Below are 15,168 nucleotides of genomic sequence, written 5' to 3' on the forward strand. Positions count from 1 at the left end.
AGTAGGTTTCTTTTCTCCATGGCAGCAACCTTGTTCTTAAAAGAGAAACTGTCCCAAGTTCCATACAAATAAATGTGTACACTTTTCTGCATGAAAGCCATTTCAAATAACAAGCAGCTGAAGTAGCTGCCCAAAAACCGGCATCATTAGTAAAAATGCTAAGAACTAATGCAGCTCTATCACTATGCTAAATTTTGTGCAGGTTGTTAGATGTCTTTGACAAGCCTGTTGAAGCGTAAAATTTTGTCATCCATTCATTTTATATACAGAATCACTAACAAAGCAAAGTTCAGGAGTAATATACCTTTAACGCTTTATTCAGTTGCAAGTGCAGACTTGTTTATGGGTTAGTTGATATATTTCTAAGCAATATCAGGGCAATGTCAGCAGCTAACGTATAAATTATACCAGTTGACAAGGAGTTAGCTTAGTAATAGTTATGCACATGTTAGAAAATTAATTATTTATGAAATATAAATAAATAGTGCATTCACTAGAAAAAGTGCAATTTCGAGCCCAATCGGCATGCTTTTTTCCCCACAATGGTTTTTTCCCAAAATTATGGCATCATTGTGGTAGCAAACTGGCAATTCTCTGCAAAATTGCACTGCTTCTACTGCAGTTGTGTCTCATTCACCAAACTGAACACAACTGTGTGTGTGGTACATTGCAATACAATAGGCGCAGCGGTGACTGATTTAGGATGGAAGGCAGGAGGGACTGAGCAGCACTAAGAGCATCTATACAGAAGTGCGAAGAGCACATTTTGACGTGAGTGGCTTTAATGAAAGTTGTTCTAGCAAGTGACTGACTGTAAGAAAAAGTGTTCAAAGTTGCTCACTGCACTTGCGGACTTAAGTTAGCCCTACTAAGTTCATGTTAGTAAATGGGATATATTAGTGTTAACCGGATATAAACATATATGTAAAAATATCCTATAAGAATTGACACAATCATATCAATCTTTAGAAGCTGCTAGGTAGACTGGCAATACATGGACCAATTATATGTCACATACAAAATACTTTTGTTAATTTGGATATCCTTACAGTTTGTGTCAGTATGCTTCCATTACTATACCTTAAAAAATATTGCTCATTGTTTTAATCCTACAGCAATTACTGTAACCGTGCTGCATTCTACAGGAGGCAAGGTCTGGGGATCCACAGGTCCACAGTTTAGCCATATAGATACACTCAGGCAATTATTATAAATAACTACTACTGTGCATTTTTGAAAATCACAGAAACATTCCAAACAATCAATGAAATAATCATCTGAATAATGAAGCCTCTGGAAATATTAAAGTGCAACAATCAGTGTCAAACAAAACCACCACTGTACCTTCATGGTGAGATGACATTTTTGGTAAGGCCCTGGTGCAACCCAAAAAGAAAAACTTCATGTAGATGCCAAACTCTTAGCTTTCTTGCACATCATATGCAGCCACCCAAAGAGAGCTACATTGTATAACAACTATTTAGGTCATTATTTTTCTTAAAAAAATAGAATATCCTAACTTATTTACACATCACTATTAAAAGTTCTTTAAAGAAAAAGAAAAAAAGTTCCATCCTTTGAAAGATATGTTTAACTTGTAAGGTCTTGTAGGTCACTGTAAAATAAGTTAGTTCTCAGATTTTGATATTTGATTTTTATCCACAGCAGTAAACATAACACATACACCTGCTGAAATAAGTAGGTGAATTGCTTCATAAAGCAGCTTTGGGGAAAATACACTCCATATAAACAAGTGGTAACGAAAAGCAGTGACTACAAGTATGTACACTGTGACTGGTATGGATCGAATGGCAGCATAGCAATAACAACCATGAGCTACAGTCGTTGAGACCCTGCAAAAAAAAAAAAAAAAAAGGGAAAATGGTCATTGGTAGTTAGGAATATTTTTCCAATGATTCCTACCTTACTCCCCAGTCTTACATCCTTCATTCTTCCACTGACTTATTTCAATCCCCCCATTCTTTCCAAACACCCTAGTGATTAGTGACACATTCCAATTTTAACAGGAATGTTAGCGTTGCTATTCTTCTGTAATGTATGTGTCTCCCTGCCTCCCCCTTACTAGCCTGTGTTGGTCTCTGGCAAGGCTTGAGGTTAGGCAGCTTCCTGGTTTACGTCACGCTATGGAGCCAGGAGAATATTATATTCTCATAGGCTGGGACAATGTTTACATTTGTCCTCTAACCTATCAGAACTTTTTCTCATCCCCATCACTTACAAAACTATTCAACTTGAATCTGTGCCACAGCCTGACGCCTGATTAGAAAGGGACTGGCTGAGAATAGCAGCGCTAGGGTTTATGTAGGCACAGTGACACATTCCTGTTAAAATCTGGAACGTGTCACTATGCCATTTACGCTTTAGCTTCTCTTCTACATACTTTTGCTTGTCTTATATCTCTATATGAGAAGCACATTTACCTGCTTTCTTAGCTATTCCGGGCAGTACTATTATTTTAATTTAAAATATATCTATAGTTTTTATTATTGCTGACAGTAGACATTTCAAAATAGTAAAATGGAAATTACTTTCCTTTTATAGTCAGGTCCAACTTCTGATAAAAGCATTAGCATCTTACTGTTGGGGCTGCTACACATCAGAAGGGATTGCACATCTGAACAGTGTTATATTTGAACCACCCACATACAATTTTTCATACAATACTCTACCTTGGTAATAGAAAACTTACAATTTGCAACTGAGTCGTTCTTAATCTACAGATTGTCAATCTAGGCCTAAATGACATCCTCCTATTTATAGGCCACTGTTATGCAGAGTAGTTTAAATGGCTGACTTCATCAACAGTGAAGTATGGTGGTAGTGAAGTATAGTGGACAGTAAAGTATGGTGGTAGCAGCACCATGCTGTATGGTTGCTTTTAATCATGGACTGGGCATTTTTTTTTAAATACAAGGAAAAACAGAGTAAGGAAAATATAGAGCAAACTATGCAGCCCAATTTTTGTGGAATACTGGAAAATTGGGGTGCTCAGCCAATCTGACTAAAAGAATGGGCTAAATCAATCCCAAACAGTATGCAAGGCTGGACCATTACCCTAAAGAACTGTACAAAAAAATATTGAAGATTATCTTTTTCAAAGATCATATTAAAAATGTATTGTATTCATTTGATATCCAGTCAAATAAGTTAAGCCCCTGAATAATTTTGCAAAGCAGTGTATACATTTCATTTATATTACCTGTGTGTTTCTGAACTCAGATACCATAACAAGTGTATAGCCCAAAGTAAAGGCCCGCTGTATGTTATAAACATTGTAAGAAAGATGGCTGGTAACTCCACATAGTTTTCCATGCCAACAAAGCCAGCTGAAATATCCACAGTAGAAATAGTATTGGAATTGCCCTGGAAAATATTCAAAAAGAAATGTATTGAAGGCAATGTATATTAACAAGGATGATAAAACAGGCCTTCATAAATATTAATTCATAAAACATGCAGAACATTTGCTTTCATTATATTAAGTCAAATTACTGCACTTGTGCCATTTATAGCACATTATTAACTGTAACAGAATTAGCATACTGAAGACACAATCGAAAAACTGAGTGGTTATACGGTTTACTCAATGTTTATCAACTATTAACAGACTAAGCTATGCATTTAATTGAAAAATATAAAACACATCATACTCTAAGGGCTCTGGCACACGGGGGAGATTAGTCGCCCGCGATTAACTCCCTGTTCGCGGGCGACTAATCTCCCCGAGTTGCCTACCCCTGCCATCCCACCGGCGAACATGTAAGTCGCCGGCGGGATGGCAGACGCGGCGGCGCGATTTCACGCAAATCGCGAGTCTTTTTCGGCGATTTCCGGAAATCGCCCCGCCGCGTCTGCCATCCCGCCGGCGACTTACATGTTCGCCGGTGGGATGGCAGGGGTAGGCAACTCGGGGAGATTAGTCGCCCGCGAACAGGGAGTTTTATCGCGGGCGACTAATCTCCCCCGTGTGCCAGAGCCCTAAAGATAGCAATTAAAACTAGAAAGGGAATTTTGAGAACAAACTTCATGTTGGGTTGAAAAACGTTGTCACTGACGGTTTTCACTGAATGATATCTGATCTGTTGTTGGCTCTGTCCACTTTTTCTAACCTTGAACCCACAGTTATATAGTAAAAACCACTGTGCAAAGTTTGGGGACCCTGGTTTTAATAGTGTCTGAATGGCAGCAATTTAAATTTCCCCACTGAAAGTCAACGAGTGACATCTGGTGGCTCCGCCCACTTTTTTCTAACCTGGAACTGCAGTTACCCAGTGACTAACTCTGCAAAGTTTAGGGACACTAGGATTACTAGTTAAAGAACGGCAGCAGTTTAAATTTAAACCAATAAAAGTCAATAGGTAAATTGTGATTGGTGGTTGGTGGCTCCGCCCACTTTCTCTAACCTTGAGTCGAAGTCACCCAATGACAAACAGAGGGCACCCTGGCATAAATAGTGTGAGAATGACAGCATTTTACATTTAAACCAATAAAATTCAATGTATGAAATCTGATTAGATGAAATTTATTGGGTGGAAATGGATTGGCTGTTGGTGGCTCTGCTTTGCAAAGTTTGGGGAACTTAGTATTAAGAATGGCAGCAGTTTAAATTTAAACATATAAAGTCTATAGGTGAAATCTGATTGGCTGTTGTTGGCCCTGCCCACTTTTCTAAACTTAAACATAGTCACCCAGTGACAAACAAAGTTTGGGGACCCTGACATCAAACCAATAAAATTCAATAGGTGAAATATGATTGGCTGTTGTTGGCTCCACCCACTTTTTCAAAACTAAAACTGCAGCCCCCTAGTGACCAACTGTGAAAAGTTTGGGGATCCTGGTGTTAATTCTGTGAGAATCACAGCAGGTTGACTTTTCTCCATTGAAAGTCAATAGGTAAAATCTGATTGGCTGTTGGTGGCTCCACCCACTTTTTCTAACCTTGAACCACAGTTACCTGGTGCCTAACTCTGCAAAGTTTGGGGACCCCGGTGTTATTACTGTGAGACTGGCAGCAGGTTGGATTTCTGCCAAGTCAATAGGTAAAATCTGATTGGCTGTTCACAGCTCCGCCCACTTTTGGGCATCCAACAATCATCATATTTTCAGTCAGGCTGACCCCATGACTATGTGATTCAAGTTTGGGGAGTGTAGCCTCAAAGCTGTAAGATTGGCAGCAGTTTCAATTTCCTCATAAAAGTCAATAGGTGAAATTTGATTGGCTGTTGTTGGCCCCTCCCACTTTGGGGTCATCCAACAAATGTTGCTGTTTCATTCGGGGTGACCCCATGATTATGTTATTCAAGTTTGGGGGATGCAGCTTCAAAGCTGTAAGTGTGGCAGCAGTTTGAAAATCTTCCCTGTCAAAGTCAATGGGAAAATTGGGGTGTTCAGAGCGGCGCCACAAAAAGACGAGGGTGGGGGGCAGGATCACTTAGAAAAGCACAAGCAACCTGCTCTGCTATAGGGCGAACAAGTGTGGAGAGTTTTGGTGTTGTACCCCTAAAACTGTAGGAGGAGTAGCGTTTAGAAAATGGGGGGCGCTAAGACGACAAAGAAGAAAAAGCGGAAGAATAAGCTGAAGAACAGTAGGTTGGCTTTTTCAACACAACATAATGATACAGTTTCATGACAGCCCCTATAACTAAACATCAGACCGTACCATTTTGGTGGACGGGGGGTTGGACTATACCATTTTATTAGAGGGGAGGGGGGGTCGGACCGTACTATTTTGGTGGATGGGGGGGTTGGACTGTACCATTTCATTGGAGGGGGGGGGTCGGACCGTACCATTTTTTATGGAGGGGGGAGTCGGACCATACCAATTTTTTGTACGGGGGGGTCGGACCGTACCATTTTATTGGAGGGGGGGGGGGTCGGACCATACCATTTTTTTGGAGGGGGGGGTCGGACCATACCAATTTTTTGTACGGGGGGGGTTGGACCGTACCATTTTTTTGTGGGGGGGTCGGAATGTACCATTTTATTGGAGGGGAGGGTGGGACCGTGCCATTTTTTTTGGATGGGTGGGTCAGACCATACCATTTTGTTGGAGGGGAGGTTCAACCGAACCATTTTTTTATATACTAAAAACCACTGTGCAAAGTTTGGGGACCTGGTTTTTAATAGTGTCTGAATTGCATCCAACAATCATCATATTTTCATTCAGGCTGACCCCATGACTATGTGATTCAAGTTTGGGGAGTGTAGCCTCAAAGCTGTAAGATTGGCAGCAGTTTCAATTTCCCCACTGAAAGTCAATGAGTGACATCTGATTGGCTGTTCTTTGCCCCTCTCGCTTTGGGGTCATCCAATAAATGTCGCTGTTGTATTCGGGGTGACCCCATTATTATGTTATTGAAGTTTGGGGTGCAGCTTCAAAGCTGTAAGAGTGGCAGCAGTTTGAAAATCTTCCCTGTCAAAGTCAATGGGAAAATTTGGGTGTTCGGAGCGACGCCACAAAAAGACGGGGGGCAGATCACTTAGAAAAGCACAAGCAACCTGCTCTGCTATAGGGCGAAGAAGTGTGGAGAGTTGGGGTGTTGTACCCCTAAAACTGTAGGAGGAGTAGCATTTAGAAAATAGGGGGTGCTAAGACGACGAATAGGAACAGAAAAAGGGAAGTTTGAGAACAAACTTCATGTTGGGTTGAAAAACGTGAAGTCACTGCATGAAATCTGATCTGTTATTGGCTCCGCCCACTTTTTCTAACCCTGGACCCACAGTTATATAGTAAAAACCACTGTGCAAAGTTTGGGGACCCTGGTTTTAATAGTGTCTGAATGGCAGCAATTTAAATTTCCCCACTGAAAGTCAACGAGTGACATCTGATTGGCGGTTGGTTGCTCCGCCCACTTTTTCTAACCTGGAACTGCAGTTACCCAGTGACTAACTCTGCAAAGTTTAGGGACCCTAGGATTAATAGTTAAAGAACGGCAGCAGTTTAAATTTAAACCAATAAAAGTCAATAGGTAAATTGTGATTGGTGGTTGGTGAGTGTGCCCACTCTTTCTAACCTTGAGTCGAAGTCACCCAGTGACAAACAGCGGGAACCCTGGCATGAATAGTGTGAGAAAGGCAGCATTTTAAATTTAACAAAAAAAAATTCAATAGGTGGTTTGATTGGCTGTTGGTGGCTCCACCCACTTTTTTTAAAACCTAAAAATCTAGTCCCCTAGTTGCCCTGGTATTAATACTGTGAAAATGGCAGCAGGTTGAATTTCCCCATTGAAAATCAATAGTTAAAATCTGATTGGCTGTTGGTGGCTCCACCCACTTTTTCTAACTCTGAACCACAGTTACCTGATGACTAGCTCTGCAAAGTTTGGGGACCTTAGTGTTAATATTTAAAGAATGGCAGCAGTTTAAATTTAAACATATGAATAGGTGAAATCTAATTGGCTGTTGTTGGCCCCACCCACTTTTCTAAACTTGTGCAAAGTTTGGGGACCCTGACATTAAACATGTGAGAATGGCAGCAGTTAAAATTTCCCCACTAAAAACAATGAAAGAAATGGGATTGACTTTTGGTGGCCCGCCCACATTTTCTAACCTTGACTACGAAGTCACCCAGTGACTGACTGTGCAAAGTTTGGGAACCCTGGAATCAAACCAATAAAATTCAATAGGTGAAATCTGATTGGCTGTTGGTGGCTCCACCCACTTTTTCAAAATTAAACCTGCAGTCCCCTATTGACCAACTATGAAAAGATGGGGACCCTGGGGTTAATACTGTGACAATGGCAGCAGGTTGAAAGTCAATAGGTAAAATCTGATTGGCTGTTTGCGGCTCTGCCCACTTAAAAAAAAAACAACTTGAATACGTAATCACCCAGTGACTGACTGTGCATAGTTTGGGAACTCTGGCATCAAACCAATAAAAGTTCATAGGTACAATCTGATTGGCTGTTGGTGGCTCTGCACACTTTTTCTAGCCTTGAACCGCAGTTACCTGGTGCCTAACCCTGCAAAGTTTTGGGACCCCGGTGTTATTACTGTGAGAATGGCAGCAGGTTGGATTTCCTCCAAGTCAATAGGTAAAATCTGATTGGCTGTTCACAGCTCCGCCCACTTTTGGGCATCCAACAATCATCATATTTTCATTCAGGCTGACCCCATGACTACGAGATTCAAGTTTGGTGAGTGTAGCCTCAAAGCTGTAAGACTGGTAGCAGTTTCAATTTCCCCATAAAAGTCAATAAGTGAAATCTGATTGGCTGTTGGAAGCTCCACCCACTTTTCAAAACTAAAACTGCAGTCCCCTAGTGACCAACTGTGAAAAGTTTGGGGACCCTGGTGTTAATACTGTGAGACTGGCAGCAGGTTGAATTTCCCCGTTGAAAGTCAATAGGTAAAATCTTATTGGCTGTGGGTGGCTCCACCCACTTTTTCTAACCTTAAACCGCAGTTACCTGGTGTTATTACTGTGAGAATGGCAGCAGGTTGGATTTCTGCCAAGTCAATAGGTAAAATCTGATTGGCTGTTCACAGCTCCGCCCACTTTCGGGGATCCAACAATCATCATATTTTCATTCAGGCTGAGCCCATGAGTATGTGATTCAAGTTTGGGGAGTGTCGCCTCAAAGCTGTAAGATTGGCTGCAGTTTCAATTTCCCAATTAAAGTCAATGGGTGAAATTTGATTGGCTGTTGTTGGCCCCTCCCACTTTGGGGTCAAAAAGTTGCTGTTTCATTCAGGGTGACCCCATTATTATGTTATTCAAGTTTGGGGGGTGTAGCTTCAAAGCTGTAAGTGTGGCAGCAGTTTGAAAATCTTCCCTGTCAAAGTCTATGGGAAAATTGGGGGGTTTGGAGCGGCGCCACAAAAAGACGGGGGGGCGGGATCACTTAGAAAAGCACAAGCAACCTGCTCCACTATTGGGCGAAGAAGTTTGGAGAGTTTGAGTGTTGTACCCCTAAAACTGTAGGAGGAGTAGTGTTTAGAAAATGGGCGGTGCTAAGAAGAAGAAGAAGTAGCGGAAGAATAACCAAAGTCGAAGAACAGTAGGTTGGGTTTTTTAACCCAACATAATTAACAGAATCTGTGTCCACCTTTTTCTTAAAGTCTAAGCTATAATTATTTAACTGGAAGCTAATAATGCACAACAGAGCTTACCTACAGTGCATGTTTGGCCCCTCAGCCTTCCAGCACCACAGACGGATTACTGTGTAGATGGGTTGTTCCGAGAGATTCACCTATGCACCTGTCTGATATTCATATTACATGCACAACTGGTGTAGCCTAAGGACACTCAAGTCTCTAGACTAGAGTGTATTGAGATTTTTCTGCATTGATTCACAACATGCACTAAGCTATATTTTCTACTTTAAGAAAGTGGAAATAAAAGCATGTAATGGTGTATGAATTAAAATAAAATTCTAACCAAGTTAAACCAAAGAGTGACAAATTAACTTATTCTAAAGCCTATTACAATTTGCATTATGACCACGACACAATCCCTTCAGCATCATAGTGGAAAACCTTTTACCGCCAATGTAGAATTAAAATACAACCAAATCACTAAGAATATATAACATCTGCACCATACACAAGCTTTCCAAGACTCTGGACTCCCTAGTGCAGTGTTCCCCAACCAGTGGCTCAGGGGCAACATGTTGCTCCCCAACCCCTTGGATGTTGCTCTCAGTGCCCCCAAACCAGGTGCTTATTTTTGAATTTCTGGTTAGGAGGCAAGTTTTGGTTGCATAAAAACCAAGTATAATGCCAAACAGAGCCTTCTGTATGGCTGCCAGTCCACATAGGGGCTATTAAGTAGCCAATTAAAGCTCCCCAACACTTTTTCCATTTAGACGTGGCTCACAGGTATAAAAGGTTGGGGATCCCTGCCCTAGTGGGTGCCCTGATGGGCATACTTAAGTGCCCATATACTTAAAGAAATATGCACTCACGGGTATTATCAAAAAAATAATTACATCAGTTATAACAACTGACTTTAATGAAACTCAGAAATTATGCTCAGTGGGATCAAAGATAAGAAAGGTATCAATAACTGTATCAAATGTACATGCCTTGTGCTACACAAATAGTGTTGCCTTCAGGCCCAGACTAAGATTTAAAATAAGCCCTGGCATTAATCAAATACACAGAGGCCCAAACAATCCCCCAGCCCAGTAAACAGTCTATGGCTTCTTACAGCAGCCCCTCTGGCATTTGCCAGAACACAAATTGCCAGTCCAGGCCCAGTTGCCTTACAATTTAGAACCATAAACCTAAATTTTGTGTCTGGATTTTAAGGCTTTAACTGTAGTTGGAAACAGGAACATAATGTAGTAATTTGCATGTCCCTGTTCATGATTCCTGAAATGAGTGTTAAAAACGGTCATTATTGGTTTTAAGACAAAGCTGTGTGTGTAGCACAAAGCACTTGAGTACCGTAAGTTTTAAAAAGTCTTTTAACGTAATTAATGTACAGTGGCAGGCTTTATTTTATCGCCTCAGCCTAACACCTCTGGTTCTTCTGTACAATTTCAGCAACAAAAAAAAACACATACCTGAAAAAAGAAAAATGCTTGTCCGAACCAGTAGTGCATGATGGTGATTTGAGCCGCATCATGCTTCAGTAAATTCCAGATGAACATACTCAAGGTTGTCTGCATTAGGAGGCAGAACACCAACACTACGAGGTTGTGTGGACGATATAAAAGTGCTGCCAGAAGTATGAATCCACTATATACTTCCCACAAACCCAGACTCTTGGTTTGGGGATCTGTATAAATAACCTGTGACTTTAACAGGTCTTTAGTTCCCGTGAAAAGAATACCAAGCACAAATATATAAACAAACCGGGCTTCAGTAATTCCCCTGTAAGCAAAAGACAGAATTTATTCAATATATATGTACACATGCTTATTCCACTTCAAATACAAGGCACAATTATACTTACTATATTTTTTCAGTAGTCAGTATATAGTACACAATAGTGTAGAGAATATAAACAGGCAGAAATATACTGCTTTTAATAGCAGTTACATTTACAAATAACTTTGAAATCGAAATTTAATGCATATATACTGGAAAGTTCTTAGAATTAGTCCTGACTCCTAAAACAATGTTACAGGTACACCAGCAATGGGTTTTTTTGGTGGAGGACCCATTTAACATTATAAAAATATGTCTTAATGGAGAAGGAATGGCTAATAAAGAGTTAACCTCAAGCTGCAGGCATACCTTCAGTTCTCTCAATAGTGCCCTTAAGTCTCCCCATATTTCACCTGTTCAGATGATCAGAAGCCAAACAGGAAGAAAAAACACTGAGCTGAGTAAAGAAAGTTCCCATGATGCCTCGCTCCTGCACCGAGACCCAGACCATACTTTGTTAGTATAGTTTGTAAGACTATGCGGAAGTTTCCTGCTGATTGGCTCAGATCCACATTCCTAAGGGGGGAGTGAGTTCTTAACAAATCTTTTGACAAAGGACTCAGTGCAGCGTTTCTGTGAGTGCTTATGGCTGTATTTACATAGACCTTTCTGATAAAGCTTACTTAGTTTTTACATTTCCTTCTCCTTTAAAAGTTGTTGGAAACTTAGAAGTATTTTATAATAATTTTATTTGTAATTCTTTTCTGTATAAAGCATATAAATCATTTTATTACAAACTCATGGGCCTCTCTGAAGTAAAATTATGGCACCATGGGAATTTAGTGGGAATGGCACTTAGTAGGGCAAATATTTTCTAATTATTTAATAATTTTATTTTAGTTTTTTTTTTTTTTACTTTTTTGTGATGTCACCAATTATAATTAATGCTCAATTATGCCATTTTGTGCCAGCTGACCAACTGAAACTTCAGTATTATTAAAAAAAAAAAAATGTACCACATCAAATATACTGGTATTTTACAATAGGTACATTTTTCCATCCGAAACCAAGAAAGCTAAAAGATAAAGGGGCAAAGCAGGATTTGTCCAAAAACAAGCCCCATTTATTATTTGAACATTTTTTTCACAGCATATTATAATTAAGGGCAATGACATTAGGCGATTAGTTGCCTGTGATAGATCTCCTCTACCATGGGCAACTAATCTCCTGCATATGTTTCCCCAACTAGCAATAATAAGTAGTGATGAGCGTATCTGTCCCGTTTTGCTTCGCCGAAAAATTTGTGAATCTTCGAAAAGATTTGCAAAAGGGTGAAAATAGAGCTCCTTGGAAAAAAAAATTGTGAAGCACGTCATTTTTTTGAAGTGCATGACAATTTTGTTGACACGCTCAAAAAATCACGCCCACAACAATTTTTTCGCTTAATTTTTTATTACACGTGACAATTTTACGCGGCAAATTTGGATTATTCGCCGTTTCACAAAATAATCCGCCAATGGCGAAACGCGGAAACTCACCGCAAATCTATGACTGCCAAATTATTTTGCCTGTCACTTATAATAAGAATTGCTAGTGTCGTTTGTGGTAGAGAGGATCTATTGTGGTTGCTTAATCACTTAGGGTGTCAATGCCCTAAGACAGTGCTGTCCAACTGGCGGCCCACCTGTCTGGCTGCTTTGATGGCTTACCTTTGTGTAAGCTTTAAATAATATCAGTACTGGCCCCCTGCATGGTTAACACCTCAGATTCAGGCTGTAAACCCCTGTATTGTTTAAAAATATAATCCCGTGTGGTGTTCACACCTTTTAATCTCTGCATTGTTTACCCCCTGCAGTGTTCACACCTCAGGCTGTAATCACCCACATTGTTCACCTGTTCACACCTCAGACTGTAGGAGCAGTAGAAACCCACAAATAAAACCTGCACACTATAAAATGCACATATACTGTGGTGGTACTGCAATACATAGTTATTGTGCAGACTGTAGGAGCAGTGCCAGCATTGCGTCACTGTAGGCTGCCTGTGTGTGCCATACTCTGCCTGCCCTATGCTGCCTGTATGTGCCATACACACAGGCAGCATAGGACAGGTAGAGTACACACAGGCAGGGTAGGGAAGGCAGAGTATGGCACACACAGACAGGGTAGGGAAGGCAGAGTATGGCACACACAGACAGGGTAGGGAAGGCAGAGTATGGCACACACAGGCAGGGTAGGGAAGGCAGAGTATGGCACACGCAGGCAAGGTATGGCACACACAGGCAGGGTAGGGAAGGCAGAGTATGGCACACACAGGCAGGGTAGGGCAGGGAGAGTATGGCACACAGGTAGGGCAAGGAGAGTATGGCACACACAGGCAGCATAGGGCAGGCAGAGTATGGCACACTCAGGCATGGTAGGGAAGGCAGAGTATGGCACACTCAGGCAGGGTAGGGAAGGCAGAGTATGGCACATGCAGGCAGGGTAGGGCAGGCAGAGTATGGCACACACAGGCAGGGTAGGGCAGGCAGAGTATGGCACACACAGGCAGGGTAGGGAAGGCAAGGCAGAGTATGGCAGGCAGGGTAGGGCAGGCAGAGTATGGCACACACAGGCAGGGTAGGGAAGGCAGAGTATGGCAGGTTTTTGCTGTACTACCACCATTAATATGGCTATGGTCATGCGATAACATGGGTGTGGTTTTAAAAAGGGGAGTGGTCAAAACTAGCTTCCATTATCGGCCCTCCACCACGGAGGCCGGAAAAATTCCGGCCCTCGGTACCACAGAAGTTGGAAAGCACTGCCCTAAGACATACTTCTGAATTGCCCCTGCTTTACACAGTCATTTATTTAACTAACTAACCATGTGATAACTTATGATACAATGCATGAATCTACTTACTTTGATAAACCGTTACTGTTGTTCTGCCATGGATACAAAACATGTCCGATGGCAGCTCTGTAGCAGTAGATTCCTAAGAGTCCAAACGCCAAGGCCACTTTTGATACAAATGAGCATCTACCCTGAATTAGAATGAATATCATTACGAGGCAGACAGCTACCAAAAATGAGAGTTCTGGCTTGTGTTCTGAACTGTGAAAACACAATAACAGAATAGTTAAATAGTAGTCTTTATATTATACTGTTATATATTAAACTGGTAATCATCTCATGCAGCCCTGTTTGGCTAACAAGACAGTTCATGGACTCCCATTACAAAGAGTTGGATAGTAGTGACAAATGATATGGACTTTTCTACTTTCTTTTATTTCCTTTCTAATAAGGACCAGACCCATCATATAAATGTAAACACAGCCTCGGCAGAAATATCTTTCAACAATTATGCATCCCTTTAATGTGCATGACATTATGGGGGTTATTTATCAAAAACTGAGTTGGACGTTCATCTCAATGGGGAAAAATATGAGCAAGTATTTTGTGAAACCTCAAATAGTGGGAATTTATTAAAGAAAAAAACATGAAAAGTCACCAGACAAAGCTTTCTACAGAAGTTCATGGGAATGCCTAAGAAACCTTAGTTATATAGCCATGTAATGCTAAGCTTGCATTTACCTGTGAAATAGGAATGCCCACCACAGCCTACTATCATCTTTCCTCTCTTTTCTATTTTCTTTCACTTCTTACCTAATTTTTTTGTTTGCATAAAATCAATAAAAAAAATCTTTCAAAAAACACTGATTACCTTGTCAACCAGTGTCCAAAATCTGGACGATGGATCCACTGGATTCCAGTCTGGTTAAGTGTACGTAACAGTCGGCAAATTATTAGTATAGCCCAGGGACTTGATAACGCAATCCATTTTTCATGTTGTTTTGCAAACTGAGACAGAAGTGGTAAGGTCTGCTCTTTGAGCTCTTTCTTGTGTGTATCATAAATCTTATCCATGTACAAACTTTCATTCTTGGAATCTTCACCTTCTGCAGAGTCCAGAAAATTTGATTTTTTCACAAGAAAGTATTTTCTGCACATTTCTTGGGCCAAAGCCAGACAAAGTGTATTGGTTAGAAAATACCAAGTTTGATGTTCCTCTTCTATGAAGCTACTTGCTCCCATGCTTATCACATGACCTAGTGTTCCTATTAACAACAGAAGATCTAATTCTGACCAGCCTGAAAAAATGGAATCCTGTTTCTGAAAAATAAAAATGTATTACATCATACACTCTTCAAAATATGCATAAATAAATATTAACAGTAGAAGTGAAATGTAAATATATATGTATTCTTAACTGTAATAATTAAACTAAAACCATAGGAAGAATTCTACATAAAACTACAACATATATCATACATATATCATCATACATATGAG

General features: G+C 40.5%; 1 protein-coding gene across 1 annotated transcript in view; it reads right to left on the bottom strand.

Annotated features, from left to right (window-relative positions):
* Positions 1-288: 288 nt before the first annotated feature.
* Positions 289-15,168, bottom strand: part of pigg (phosphatidylinositol glycan anchor biosynthesis class G) — a 28,911-nt gene continuing 14,031 nt past the window's right edge. The window contains exons 9-13 of the mRNA XM_002941118.5: positions 14,540-14,988; positions 13,738-13,929; positions 10,530-10,839; positions 3,221-3,384; positions 289-1,853 (exon numbers count right to left, since the gene is read on the bottom strand). Coding sequence (XP_002941164.2) covers positions 1,628-1,853; positions 3,221-3,384; positions 10,530-10,839; positions 13,738-13,929; positions 14,540-14,988 — 1,341 coding nt within the window. The 3' untranslated portion in view covers positions 289-1,627. The remainder of the gene's footprint in view (positions 1,854-3,220; positions 3,385-10,529; positions 10,840-13,737; positions 13,930-14,539; positions 14,989-15,168) is intronic.

This window comes from Xenopus tropicalis, chromosome 1 (assembly GCF_000004195.4).
Source record: "Xenopus tropicalis strain Nigerian chromosome 1, UCB_Xtro_10.0, whole genome shotgun sequence".
Taxonomy (NCBI): domain Eukaryota; kingdom Metazoa; phylum Chordata; class Amphibia; order Anura; family Pipidae; genus Xenopus; species Xenopus tropicalis.